This window comes from Anolis sagrei, chromosome 12 (genome assembly GCF_037176765.1).
Source record: "Anolis sagrei isolate rAnoSag1 chromosome 12, rAnoSag1.mat, whole genome shotgun sequence".
Taxonomy (NCBI): domain Eukaryota; kingdom Metazoa; phylum Chordata; class Lepidosauria; order Squamata; family Dactyloidae; genus Anolis; species Anolis sagrei.
In genome coordinates this window covers 9,515,591-9,530,951 of record NC_090032.1, presented here as the reverse complement: position 1 = coordinate 9,530,951, position 15,361 = coordinate 9,515,591, and the positions used below count along the sequence as shown (strand labels likewise).

General features: G+C 41.8%; 1 protein-coding gene across 1 annotated transcript; it reads right to left on the bottom strand.

Moving 5' to 3' along the window:
• Positions 1 to 4,782: 4,782 nt before the first annotated feature.
• Positions 4,783 to 13,127, bottom strand: LOC132764280 (transmembrane emp24 domain-containing protein 10-like). The gene is made up of 5 exons (XM_060758206.2): positions 12,836 to 13,127; positions 9,363 to 9,483; positions 8,343 to 8,416; positions 7,409 to 7,535; positions 4,783 to 5,319 (listed from the first exon to the last, which is right to left on the bottom strand). Exons 1-5 carry the CDS (start codon positions 13,013 to 13,015, stop codon positions 5,198 to 5,200), a joined length of 624 nt encoding a protein of 207 aa, XP_060614189.2. The 5' UTR covers positions 13,016 to 13,127; the 3' UTR covers positions 4,783 to 5,197.
• Positions 13,128 to 15,361: the final 2,234 nt, after the last annotated feature.

Genomic DNA, 15,361 nt, shown 5'->3' with positions numbered 1-15,361 from the left:
GAGGTAAGATTGGGGCAGGGGAGTGATGGAGCGTGGGGTTGCGTGTGTGTGTGTGGTGGCGGGGGGAGTGGGGTTGCGTGTGTGTGCAGCGGCGGGGGGAGTGGGGTTGCGTGTGTGTGTGTGGCGGCGGGGGGAGTGGGGTTGCGTGTGTGTATGCGGCGGCGGGGAGAGTGATGGAGCGTGGGGTTGCGTGTGTGTGTGCGGCAGGGGGTGTGTGTGTGCGGGAAGCGGCGCGGCGGGGCTTGGAGTGGGCATGGTTTCCGCAGAGGGAACGTTGGCCGGAAGGCCATGTGCGCGCGCCAGGGAACTTGCGGCTGGGCGCCAATGCGCATGCTCAGTTGTTTTGCCATTTTGTGAGTGTGTTGTTGTGTTGTTTTTCATTTTGAGTAGATATGTTTGTACCTTGTGGGTTGTGTTATGGGCATGGGAATTTTGGTTAAGTTTGTTGGGGGATTTTTGAGTTTTGTTGTTTTGCCGTTTTGTGAGTGTGTTGTTGTGTTGTTTTTCATTTTGAGTAGATATGTTTGTACCTTGTGGGTTGTGTTATGGGCACGGGGATTTTGGTTAAGTTTCGTTGGGGGATTTTTGAGTTTTGTTGTTTTGCCGTTTTGTGAGTGTGTTGTTGTGTTGTTTTTCATTTTGCGTAGATATGTTTGTACCTTGTGGGTTGTGTTATGGGCATGGGAATTTTGGTTAAGTTTCGTTGGGGGGTTTTTGAGTTTTGTTTCCTCGTTGGATGCCCCTAACAAATTTATATATATAGATATATATACACACACATTATAATTTTATAAATATTATATGTATATACAATATACTATATTATTAGTAAAGACAAGATATAAAAACATACCAAACGCAGGGCACAAAATCAATATATAGTGGCAACAATGTCAAATCATAAGAGTTGGAAGAGACCTCGTGGGCCATCCAGTCCAACCCCATTCTGCCAAGAAGCAGGAAAATTGCATTCAAAGCACCCCTGACAGATGGCCATCCAGCCTCTGTTTAAAAGTTTCCAAAAAAGGAGCCTCCACCACACTGTGGCAGAGAGTTCCACTGCTGAACGGCTCTCACAGTCTCAAAGTTCTTCCTAATGTTCAGGTGGAATCTCCTGTCCGTGCAGAAGATTTCACCCCATTTTCTTTCCCTGTGAGAATTGGGTTTTGGAAAAATTTGGTACACAGACGCCACATTACCAGCAAAAAAATACTGGAGGTCTTTCAAGGGATTTATAGGAGTTGTAGTTCTCCTACATCCACAGCACACTATGAGCGCAAACAATAATGGGTCTGGACCAAACTTGGCATGCATACACGATATGCCCAAATTTGAACATGGGTGGGTGTTGAGGGGAATTGGCCTGAACATTTTGGAGATGTAGGTACTGGGATTTATAGTTCACCTGAAATCAATGAGCACTTGGAACTTCACCAAAGATGGAATTGGACCAAACTTGGTACATAGATCTCCCATGACCAGCAAAAAATACTGGAGGTCTTTGGGGAAAAATTATCTTGATTTGGAGGAGTTGTAGTTCACCTACATCCAGAGAGCAATATGAACCCAAACAGTGATGGATCTGAACCAAACTTGGTACACATACCTGATATGCCGAAATTTGATTACTGGAGGAGTTTGGGGGGAAACTGGTTTTCCTTTTTGGGAGTTGTAGTTCACCCACAACCAAGGAAACTGACCTTCACTCATGATGGACAATATAATACTAGTAATAATAATACAATATTATAATTATAATTTTATATTTACATTCCATGTAATATTACTAATAATATTACAATATAATGGTATAGTGCAATATAGTAATATATAATACCAATATTGTACTATGCTAATAATATATTGTATGAAAATATATATTGTAAGCCGCATACATATAATATTTATAAAATTATAATGTAATACAATATAATACTACTAATAATACAATATATTTATAATTATATATTTACATTACATGTAATATTACTAATAATATTACAATATAATGGTATAGTGCAATATAGTAATATATAATACTGATATTGTACTATGCTAATTATATAATATATTGTATGAAAATATATATTGTAAGTTCGGAGTCTCCTTCGGGGTGAGAAGGGCGGCATATAAATGCCGTAAATAAATAAATAAAAATAATGATGTGTTATTACCTATGTATTTTATTGGGTGTATTTTATGTTCGTATGTTTTGTCTCTATAGTAGCCCACTTTGATCCATTATTATTAATAATAACAATAATCAGTGATTGGCACACTGGGTGCAGTATCAAAAGACCTTGGCCTGCACTTAAACACAATCGGGGCTGAGAAAATTACCATCTGTCAGCTGCAAAAGGCCACCCTACTGGGATCTGCACGCATTATTTGCCGAAGCATCTGACGAGTGATACAATACAAAAGCCAGCAGAGTGATCTTGTTTGCTGTGTACTAATCTTGTTATGTATCAAATAATGATGGGGATGATGATGAGTGATCGGCATACTGGGTGCAACACCTAAAGACCTCGGCCTGCACTTAAAAAACACTTGGGACGTGTCTGATGTGTGATCCAATACAACAGCCAGGAGGGTGACCTTGTTTGTTGTGTACTAATCTTGTTGTGTTTCAAATAATAATAATAATAATAATAATAATAATAATAATAATTTTATTTCTTACCCACCTCTCGATGCGGGTTATGTACTTAAACACATAATCAAAACACATAATTAGGAGGCAGGTTCCAATTAAAATTCATTATTATTATTATTATTGTTTAAGTGCAGGCCAAGGTCTTTAGGCACTGCACCCAGTGTGCCCATCACCATTGGGACCACCTTGACTAGCTTTTGTGCCAGAGTCTTTTCAGTTCAATCTTTAAATCCTCGTATCATGTCAGCTTTTCCAGTTGTTTCTCTTCAATTCTGCTGTCAACTGGGATTGCAACGACGACGACCCACAGTCTTTTTTTTTTAACATGATTGTGTATTATTATTATTTCATGTCAGGTGTGACTTGAGAAACTGCAAGTTGCTTCTGGAGTGAGAGAATTGGCCATCTGCAAAGACGTTGCCCAAGGTGTTTTACCATCCTGTAGAAAGCTTCTCTCTTGTCCCTGAATGAGAAGCTGGAGCTGACAGACGGGGGCTCACCCCGCTCCCTGGATTCGAACCATCGACCTTTCGGTCAGCAGTACTGCCAGCACAAGGATTTAACCCATTATTATTATTATTATTAATTTTATTTACGACATTTATATGCCCCCCTTCTCACCCTGAAAGGGGACTCAGAGTGGATTTTACACACACACACACACACACACACTGTATTATATTGGACAACGTTTTAACTAGTAGACACAAATGATTTATGTCATTGATCTTGTTATTATTTTATATTATATGTTAATCTTTTAAAGTGTTTTAAATGTTTATATGGTGTTGTTGGGCATTGAACTGTTGCCTCTTTAAACTGCCTTGAGTCGCCTGCAGTCTGAGAAGGACGGTATACAAATATAGTAAGTATATAAATAAATATATTATTATTAGTATAGTACAATATCAGTATTAAATATTACTATATTGTACTATACCATTATACTGTAATATTATTAGCAATATTACATGTAATATACATATATAATTATAATATCATATTATTAGTATTATATTGCATTACATTATAATATAAATACTATATGTATATACAATATCAACATCATCATTATATTGTGTTGTCAAAGGCTTTCATGGCCGGAATCACTGGGATGTTTTGAGTTTTCCAGACTGTATGGCCGTGATCCAGAAACATTCTCTCCTCCCATTTCACCCACAACTACGGCAAGCATCCTCAGAGGTTGTGAAGTCTCTTGAAAACTAGGCAAGTGAGGTTTATATATTTGTGGAATGATGTCCAGGGTGGGAGAAAGAACTCTTGCCTGTATGAGGCAAGTGTGAATGATGCCATTGGCTAGCTTGATTGGCACTGAATGGCCTTGCAGCTTCAAAGCCTGTTTGCTTCCTGCTTGGGGGGAATCCTTGGTTGGAAGGTGTTAGCTGGCCCTGATTGTTTCCACGCGTTGCTGTGGCCCACATGGGGGTTCTATGTGGGAGGTTTGGCCCAATTCTATCATTGGTGGGGTTCAGAATGCTTTGTGATTGTAGGTGAACTATAAATCCCAGCAACTGCAACTCCCAAAATGTCAGGATTCTATTTTCCCCAAACTCCACCAGCGTTCACATTTAGGCATATTGAGTATTTGTGCAGAGTTTGGTCCAGATCCATCATTGTTTGAGTCCACAGTGATCTCTGGATGTAGGTGAACTACAACTCCAAAACCAAAGGACACTGCCCACCAAACCCTTCCAGTATTTTCTGTTGGTCATGAGAGAACTGTGTGCCAAGTTTGGTTCAATTCTATCATTGGTGGGGTTCAGAATGCTCTTTGATTGTAGGCGAACTATAAATCCCAGCAACTACAACTCCCAAATGACAAAATCATTTTTTTTGAGTGAAGGACATACATTGGGTTGTTAGGTGTCTTGTGTCCAAATTTGGTGTCAATTTGTCCAGTGGTTTTTGAGTTCTGTTAATCCCACAAACGAACATTACTTTTTTATTTATATAGATGATGATGATGATGATTATATACCCAAACAGGATAGAGTGTGAACACATTTGCCTAACACGGTCGTGAATAAACTTCAATAGTCAGTTCTGAATGAAGACTGCATAGTCTTGTTCTTCATACCACCCCATCCTTTCAAAGAGCAGTGACATCTAGGAACCAAAATTTATTACCGTACTTAAAATATTTATCCAGTGTTTTTTTTTGTGACTGGGATTCCATTTAACTGACCAAATCAAACACCAAGCCACTCTTGAAAATCCCATCACCAGCAAGGGGTAGAAGGAAGCGTAGCAGTCTGTAGTGGGTTCCCAATCATCCTCCGCAACCCATGGCTTTTAGGATGGCCAGTGCCATCTTGGTTGGCAATGAAATGTTGAGTCCATTTTGAGCGTTCCACCAAAACAAAAGGGAAATTCCCACCGAAAGGGATCCAATGAGATGGCACTGGCTCAGAGCGAGGAAGACCACGGTTCACCTTGGACACCCCTGGAGAAATCAAGATGAGAGCCCGGCGGAGAGATCCATTCGTTCCCTTTACCCCAGAATCGAAGCTGCCTGTCCGCTCACTCAATGAGTTTTTTAGCCTTGAAGAAACGCCGGAGGTAGAAGACTTGCCAAGTGGCCAGACCCACCAGGCAGAGCATGGAGAAGATGCTGAAGTAGAAAACACGGGCGCTGGTGGACTCTGCAGAGAGAAAGAACAACACACGGAAGACTTGCCATAGAATTCATTGTACTCTGGAACTTGGATTGATTACCAGAGTTGTGTGGTGGGAAAGAACCCCAAAGGCCATCCAGAACCACCCCCTTTCTGCAATTCAAGATGGTTTGTTGTTTGTTTACAGTATTTATATTCCACCCTTCTCATCCCGCAAGGGACTCAGGGTGGATTACAATGTACATATACATGGCTAACATCCAATGCCATAGACACACAACATATATGGACAGACACACAGAGGATATTTAACCTTCCAGCTTTTTCATGAGGGTATTCTGGCCACTAGGGGAGCTGTCGCTTCACCGTCCATTTGTGACACTGATGAAATACTTCCTCATTACCTCACTACCTCTGAGGATGCTTGCCATAGATGCAGGTGAAACGTCAGGAGAAAATGCCTTTAGAACATGGCCATATAACCCGAAAAAACCTACAACAACCCAGTGATTCCGGCCATGAAAGCCCTCGACAATACTTCCTCATTCTTTCATGCTTGCTGGAGATTTTTATGGCATCATAAATTAGCCTCCTCGCATGATGACACCATCAAAGCACATCATCATTATCAACATAATCACCACCACAATCACAGAATCATAGAATCATGAGACGTCATGGCCCATCTGGTCCAACCCCCTGCCAATAATAATAATAATAACAATTATCATCATCATCATCATCATCATCATCTATATAAATAAAAATGAAATGATTGTTTGTGAGATTAACATAACTCAAAAACCACTGGACGAACTGACACCAAATTTGGACAGAATATCCTTAACAACCCAATAAATGACCATCACTTCAAATAATTGATTTTGTCATTTGGGAGTTGTAGTTGCTGAGATTTATAATTCACCTACAATCAAAGAGCATCCTGAACTCCACCAACGATGGAATTGAACCGAATGTGGCACACAGGACTCCCATAATCAACAGAAAACACTAGAAGGGTTTAGTGGGCATTGACCTTCAGTTTGGGAGTTGTAGTTCATCTACATCCAGAGAGCGCTGTGGACTCAAACAATGATGGATCTGGACCAAAATTGGCAGAAATACTCAATATGCCCAGATGTGAAGACTAGTAGAATTTGGGGAAAATACACCTCGACATTTGGGAGTTGTAGTTGCTGGGATTTATAGTTCACCTACAATCAAAGAGCATTCTGAAACCCACCAACGACAGAATTGGGGCAGACTACCCACACAGAACTCCCATGACCAACAGAAAATACTTAAGGCCATCCAGTCCAACTCCCTTCATCAGGGCAAGAAAACGTAACCAAAGCCCTCCTGACAAAGAGCCATCCAGCTATATATATAAATAGATATATATGATTCACACACACAGATATAGTATCATAGATTGGATGGAACTATAAATCCCAGCAACTACAACTCCCAAATGACAAAATTTGAAGAGATGGTCACTCATTGGGTTGTTAGGCATATTCTGTCCAAATTTGGTGTCAATTCATCCAGTGGTTTTTGAATTATGTTAATCCCACAAACAAACATTACATTTTTATTTATATAGATGATGATGATGATGATGATGATGATGATGATTGGCAGGGGGTTGAACCGGATGGGCCATGACGTCTCTTCTGACTCTATGATTCTGTGATTGTGGTGATGATGATGATGTGCTTTGATGGTGTCATCATGCGGGGAGGCTAATTTATGATGCCATAAAAATCTCCAGCAAGCATGCAAAGAATGAGGAAGTACTTCATCAGTACTTGTGTCAAGTTTGTTTTTGAGTTATGTTAATCCCACAAATGAACAATGCATTTTTATTTATATAGATATTTTTCAATATACATAAAAAGTGGGGGAACAATCGTGCGAAAAGAACAGTGAGAAAAGAAATAAAAGGAATAGAAAGAAGGAAGCGAGAAGATACAGATCAAGAATAGGGCTCTACAGTCACCAACGGACCCACCGCCAGGACACTACACTTGGAGGACCATCATCCTCAGACTACAAGGGATCGACTAACTGCCCCCTTCCAAACCACCCAGACAACAATACCTCACACCCCACTCACCGTTGGTGTCCCGCATTTCCTCCTCTCGCTGCTTCATGAAGGCGAAGTCTTTGACGATGGATTCGGAAAGGTCCTCCAGCCGGCGCAAGTCCACCTCGAGGGGCTTCAGCTTCTCAGCCTTCGCTATCTGTGGCAAATGGAAACAAGAGGGACAGGCTGAGCCAAAGAGCATAGATACGCAGGGGAAATGCTTCTGTGAAGCTACCCCACTTCCAAGTCAGGCTAAACAATGAAGAGGAGCAAGATCCAGAAGGGAAGGAAAGACCAATGCTGTCACTATCTTTGCATCCTCTATATGCCAGGAGGACTGGCAAAACTTGGCATCTAAAGTCCAATTGCAAGAGGGCATCCAGAATAGTTATTTATTTATTTATTTTCGATATTTATATGCCGCCCTTCTCACCCCAAAGGCGACTCAGAGCGGCTTACAAGATATATAGATAGATAATATTATTAGCATAGTACAATATTAGTATAATATATTACTATATTGTACTATATCATTATATTGTAATATTATTAGTAATATTACATATAATATAAATACATAATTATAATATATTATTAGTAGTATATTGTATTACACTATAATATTATGTTTTACTTAGGTAAAGGTAAAGATTTCCCCTGACATTAAGACTACCTGGGACCCAACTTCGAGGAATGGTGCTCATCTCAATTTCTTAGCCGAAGAGCCGGCATTGTCCATAGACATCTCCAAGGTCATGTGGCCAGCATGACTGCATGGAGCGTCATTACCTTCTTGCAGAAGCGTAGCTATATTGATCTATGCTTGTTTTCGAACTGCTAGGTTGGCAGAAGCTGAGGCTAACAGCGGGAGCTCACCCCAATCCCTGGATTCAACCCGCCAACCTTTTTGTCAGCAAGTTCAGCAGCTTAGAAGTTTAACACACACCCTCTATGTTTTACTTACGTCTTCATAATTCCTGGCCTCCACACCATGCTTGATGTTGAGGGTGACCAGTTGGTCCGGGACCCGGAAGTTCCCTGGAGGAAACATAAACAAACAGTTAGTATGGGGATGGAAACAAGAGATGTTGGTAACGCCCTCCCAAATGTCAAGGTCTATTTTCCCCCAAACTCCACCAGTGTCCACATTTGGGCATATTGAGTATTCGTGCCAAGTTTGGTCCAGATCCATCCTAGCTTTACTCTCTGGATGTAGGTGAACTACAACTCCCAAACTCAGGGTCAGTGCCCACCAAACTCTTCCAGTATTTTCTGGTGATCATGGGAGTTCTATGTGCCAAGTTTGGTTCAATTTCATTGTTGGTGGAGTTCAGAATACTCTTTGATTGTAGGTGAACTATAAATCCCAGCAACCACAACTCCTAAATGACAAAATCATAATTTTTTGAGTGATGGCCACTCCTTGTGTTTAGCCATGTATAAATATGTGAGAGGAAGGCACAGGGAAGAGGGAGCAAGCTTGTTTTTTGCTTCCCTGGAGACTAGGACGCGGAACAATAGCTTCAAACTACAAGAGAGGAGATTCCATCTGAACATGAGGAAGAACTTCCTGACTGTGAGAGCCGTTCAGCAGTGGAACTCTCTGCCCCGGAGTGTGGTGGAGGCTCCTTCTTTGGAAGCTTTTAAACAGAGGCTGGATGGCCATCTGTCAGGGGTGCTTTGAATGCAATATTCCTGCTTCTTTGCAGAATGGGGTTGGACTGGATGGCCCATGAGGTCTCTTCCAACTCTTTGATTCTATGATTCTATGAGACGTTTTGTTGCAAAATATGGTGTGATTCCGTTCATTGGTTCTTTTGTTTTTAAGGTACTCATTATGCACAGAGCATTTATATATAGATAGTTTACATGTAATGTAAATATATAATTATAATATTGTATTATTATTACTAATAATACAAAGATAATACAAATATAAAGATGACACAAGAATAAATACGACACTGGCGTTTCTGCTCCTCACCTGGCTGCCCATGGCTCTCAAAGCAAATCTCGTAGATTTCATAATCGTCAGTTGTGAAGGCAAACTTCCCTTTCTTGGCATCGTCCTTGGAGTAAAGGATGTGACCGGAGGAGTCGGTGACCTGCAGAGAAACAAAAGGGAGCAGCAGAGTGATCAGACAGATCCCAAAGAGAGAAACAACAAAGAAAGAATATCGCATTTTAAAAAGCCCAATTAAATGACATTTTGTTGTTTATTAATTCAGTCGCTTCCGACTCTTTGTGACCTCGTGGACCTGCCCATACCAGACCTCTCTGTCTCCCGTTGCCACACTGAGCTCTTTCAAGGTCAAATCAGTCACTTCACATTACATGTATCTTAATTTGCTTTTAAATACTGTTGTTCAAAATGAATACTCCAGAGGACAGGAGCAGAATTCAAAACGATCTTGACAGGTTAGAGAGATGGGCGTAAACTAACAAAATGAAGTTCAACAGGGACCCTTGGGTGTGACCCTGGACTCATCGTTGAGCCTGGATCCCCAGGTTTCAGCGGTGACCAGGGGAGCATTTGCACAGCTTAGGCTCGTGCGCCAGCTGCGCCCGTACCTCGGGAAGTCTGACTTGGCCACGGTGGTACACGCTCTGGTCACATCCCGCCTTGACTACTGCAACGCTCTCTACGTGGGGCTGCCCTTGAACACGGCCCGGAAGCTTCAGCTGGTTCAGCGCGCGGCAGCCATGTTACTAACTGGAGCGGGTGGCAGGGAGCATACAACGCCCTTGTTGTCCCAGCTCCATTGGCTGCCGATTTGCTACCGGACCCAATTTAAGGTGCTGGTTTTGGCCTACAAAGCCCTAAACGGTTCCGGCCCAAAATACCTTTCGGACCGCATCTTGGCCTACGAGCCCACGAGGACCTTGAGATCATCTGGGGAGGCCCTTCTCTCGATCCCGCCTGCCTCACAGGCACGTTTGGCGGGGACGAGGGAGAGGGCCTTCTCGGTGGTGGCCCCCCGGCTGTGGAACACTCTCCCTGCAGACATCAGACAGGCGCCCTCCCTCATGTCCTTCCGAAAAAGCCTCAAGACATGGCTGTTCGAGAAGGCATTTAATTAAGTGCTATAACAATGTGGTAAAGACGACTGGAATGGAACAAGGAATATGAGATTGGTTATGATTCCACTATGAGACGAAGCGGATTTTTAGTGTAGTTTTGTAATTGTTATGTAGTTTATATGTTGTTGTAATTGCCTCTTTGTAAATTGTCTTTTATATGTGTGTACACCGCCATGAGTCGCCCTAAAGGGCTGAGAATGGCGGTTAATAAATGCATCAAATAAATAAATAAATAAATGCAAGAGACTCCATTTAGGCAGAAAAAACAAAATGCAAAGATACAAAACGAGCGACAAGGCCTGGCTTGAGAGCAGTAAGTGTGAAAACGATCTTGGAGTCCTCGTGGACAACAAGTTAAACATGAGCCAACAATGTCATGTGGCGGCAAAATACAACACCGCCTGAGCTCTGCGAGCGCAGCATTTTCCTGAATGAAGCAGAGAATGTTGGAGGACCGGGACATCCGTAGGGAGACCAAGGTGCTTGTTTATAAAGCTATTGTCCTCCCAAGCCTGCTATATGCCTGTGAAACATGGACGTCACATGCAACTCCTGGAATGATTGCATTAGCGCTGCCTCCGGAAAATCCTGCAAATCTCTTGGGAAGACAAGTGGACAAATGTCAGCGTGCTGGAAGAAGCAAAGACCATCAGCATTGAAGTGATAGTCCTCTGCCATCAACTCCGCTGGACCGGCCACGTTGTCCAGATGCCCGACCAACATCTCCCAAAGCAGTTGCTCTACTCCGAACTAAAGAATGGAAAATGGAATGTTGCTGGGCAGGAAAAAGAGATTGAAAGACGGTCTCAAAGCCAATCTGGGCCAAACTTGGTATGAATGCTCCATATGCCCAAATATGAACACAGATGGAGTTTGGGGGAAATAGACCTTGACATTTGGGATTTGTAGTTACTGGGATTTATAGTTCACCTATAATCAAAGAGTGTTCTGAACCACCCAAATGATAGAAGTGGGGCAAACTTTCCACACAGAATCCCCATATTATAATACTATAATACACTATAATACACTCTCCCTCTATACTATTAAAATATACACAAACACGCACACAGTATATATTATATTGAGTATATTAGTAATATAATAAAGGTAGTCCCCTGACATTAAGTCCAGTCATGTCTGACTCTGGGGTGTGGTGCTCATCTCCATTTCTAAGTCAAAGAGCCGGCGTTGTCCGTAGACACCTCCAAGGTCATGTGGCCAGCATGACTGCATGGAGCGCCGTTACCTTCCCGCCGGAGTGGTACCTATTGATCTACTCACATTTGCATGTTTTCGAACTGCTAGGTTGGCAGAATGATTGACAAGAATGATTGACAACTGGAAAATAGAGGGAGAAACCGTGGAGGCCGTGACAGACTTTGTATTTCTAGGCGCAAAGATTTATGCAGATGCAGACTGTAGCCAGGAAATCAGAAGACGCTTACTTCTTGGGAGGAGAGCAATGTCCAGTCTCGATAAAATAGTCAAGAGTAGAGACATCAGACTGGCAACCAAGATCCATTGCCTAGTCAAAGCCATGGTCTTCCCTGTAGTCACCTACGGATGTGAGAGCTGGACCTTAGGGAAGGCTGAGCGAAGGAAGAGAGATGCTTTGGGCTGTGGTGTTGGAGGAAAGTGCTGAGAGTGCCTGGACTGTGAGAAGATCCAACCAGTCCATCCTCCAGGAAATAAAGCCCGACTGCTCACTGGAGGGAAGGAGACTAGAGACAAAGTTGAAGTACTTTGGCCACATCATGAGGAGACAGCAAAGCCTAAAGAAGACAATTATGCTGGGGAAAGTGGAAGGTAAAAGGAAGAGGGGCCGACCAAGGGCAAGATGGATGGATGGCATCCTTGAAGTGACTGGACTGACCTTGAAGGAGCTGGGGGTGGTGACGGCTGACAGGGAGCTCTGGTGTGGGCTGGTCCATGAGGTCACGAAGAGTCGGAGACGACTGAACGAATGAACAACAACAATATCTGTGGAAAGACCCGGGTGGGACAAAGGACTCTTGTCTGCTGGAGCTAGGTGTGAACGTCAGGAGAAAATGCCTCTAGAACATGGCTATTATATCGATGGGATATGTATTTATTTTAAAACTTCAGTAAAAATTATTGCAAAAAAATAAATAGAACATGGCTATTATAAAATTCATAAAATAAATATAAAATAAATATAATACATAAAATATTATATACACACACAGTGTTTATTATATGGAGTACAATATAAATATATAGTCTATCATATGGAGCATAGTATCAGTGAGGCCTGTAACTCTGAAGCAACCACACACTCCCGTTTATCCGCCATCCAACAGGATTCCTGGGTCCCGGTTAACTGGCTCCCTGCCCCCTTCTCCTGCTTCTCACCCGGAGGTCGGCCCTGACGCCCGGCGCCGCGGCCTCGGAAACCTCGTACTCGCCGGTGACCATGACGTCGCGGTGGAGCTCCTCCTTGAGGCACTTCCGCGTCTGCGGCGGGAGATGGAAGGAGAGGCCCAGGCAGCCCCCGGCCCAGAGCAGGGCCAACAGCCCCGCCGCCCCCCACATCCCCCCTCCGAGGACCCACACCGCCCTGCAACCGGGTCAATGGCGCCCAACGCGCTCCCTCAGGAAGATCCGACGTGGCGCTTCCGGGAGGCTCCCTCGACTAAGGGGCGGGGCTACAAAAACCGGAAGCAACGCCCCCTCCGGATGGGACGCCTCCAATAGGCTGAGGCGCTCAGAGAAGGGAGCGGGGTTAGAACGCGGGAAGCCACGCCTCCTCCGGCGGAATAATATCCAATCAGAGAGGCGCCAGGATTGAGGGGCGTGGCCAGAGAGGAAAGCTACGCCTCCTCTAAGTAGACAGGCGCTCCGATGAAGGGGCGGGGTTAGAAAAGGGAAGCCACGCCTCCTCCTTCAAATAGACAGGCGTTTCGCAGAAGGGGCGTGGCTTAAAAGGGAAACCACGCCTCTAACTCAAATAGATAGGCGCTTCGAAGAAGGGGCGGGGTCAGAAAAGGGAAGCCACGCCTCCTCCAAATAGGCGCTACGAGGAAGGGGCGGGGTTAGAAAAGGGAAGCCACGCCTCCTCCTCCAAATAGGCGCTACGAGGAAGGGGCGGGGTTAGAAAAGGGAAGCCACGCCTCCTCTAAATAGGCAAGCGCTTCGAAAAAGGGGCGGGGTTAGGAAAGGGAAGCCACGCCTCCTCCTCTAAGTAGGCAAGCGCTTTGAAGAAGGGGCGGGGTTAAAAGGGAAGCCACGCCTCCTGCTCTAAATAGGCAAGCGCTTTGAAGAAGGGGCGGGGTTAAAAGGGAAGCCACGCCTCCTGCTCTAAATAGGCAATCGCTTCGAGGAAGGGGCGGGGTTAGGAAAGGGAAGCCACGCCTCCTCTAAGTAGAAAGGCTTCGAAGAAGGGACGGGGTTAGGAAAGGGAAGCCACGCCTCCTCCTCTAAGTAAGCAAGCGCTTCGAAGAAGGGGCGGGGTTAGAAAAGGGAAGCCACGCCTCCTCCTCCAAGTAGGCCAACGCTTAGAAGAAGGGGCGGGGTTAGAAAAGGGAAGCCACGCCTCCTCCTGGCAGGAATAGAAAAGGTTCCATTAAGTGGGCGGGGCTGGAAGCGTGAAGCCACGCCCCCTACGAATATTTTATCCTATTTGTTATTTGAGCAAATCTGGCTCCTCCCCCTCGCCAGTTCCACAGCGTTGATCAAAGCCCCCTGGTGGCGAACTACGGGTTATGTAACAAGAGGGATCCTTTGTACGCATGCGCCTTTTTCCAGCCCAGTTCCAATCCCCGGAGTGGGCGTGGCTACGGATGGGAAACCACGCCCACTCAAGGAGAACCGCGGGAAAAGTGAGTCTTGGGCACTATTGCAGCCAGACCTCCATATCCGCGGCCTTTCTAAATATTCCTAGATTTTCCTGCTTAAAAAAGTCAAATATATATTTCAAAATATATATTTATTTTATATATTATATATTTTATATATTATACATTTATATATTTCAAAATATATATTTAACTGTTTATATTTTAAAATAAATATAAATTTTCAAAAATAATTAAATTAAAATTATATATATATTAAAATAAATAAATATTTCTTGTTTTTCCCTGCTAAAATATATATTTAAAATATATTTCAATAAATAAATAAATAAATAATACAATGATACATAAATTAATAAAATATATTAATATAATATATTAATATATGTATTAATGTATTAATAATTATATGTAGATATAGGTATATTTATATATAGTTAATATATTAATTATAAATTGTATAATATCTAGGTTTTTTCCTGCTTAAAAACATATATTTAAAAATATGTACATTTAAATATATATTTTAAAATAAATATATATTATCAAAATATTAAAATTAAAATTATATATATTTATTAAAATAAATATTTCTTGTTTTTCCCTGCTAAAATATATATTTAAAATATATTTCAATAAATAAATAATATATATAAATAAATTAATATTAATACATTAATGTTATATATTAATATATGTATTAATATATTAATTATATATAATAATTATATGTAGATATAGGTATATTTATATATATCTATAATTAATATATTAATTATACATTACATAATATCTAGGTTTTTTCCTGCTTAAAAGAATCAAATATACATTTCAAAATATGTATATTTATATATATATTTTAAAATAAATATATATTTTCAACAAAAATGTATATATATATATATTAATATATATATATGAATATATTAATATATATATATGAAAAATTAAATAAATATTTGTAGTTTTTCCCCTTCTGAAATATATATTTAAAATATATTTCAATAATTAAATATATTAAATTGTATATTTAATATATTAATTCTCAATTATAATTAATATATTAATTATATATAAATTAAAT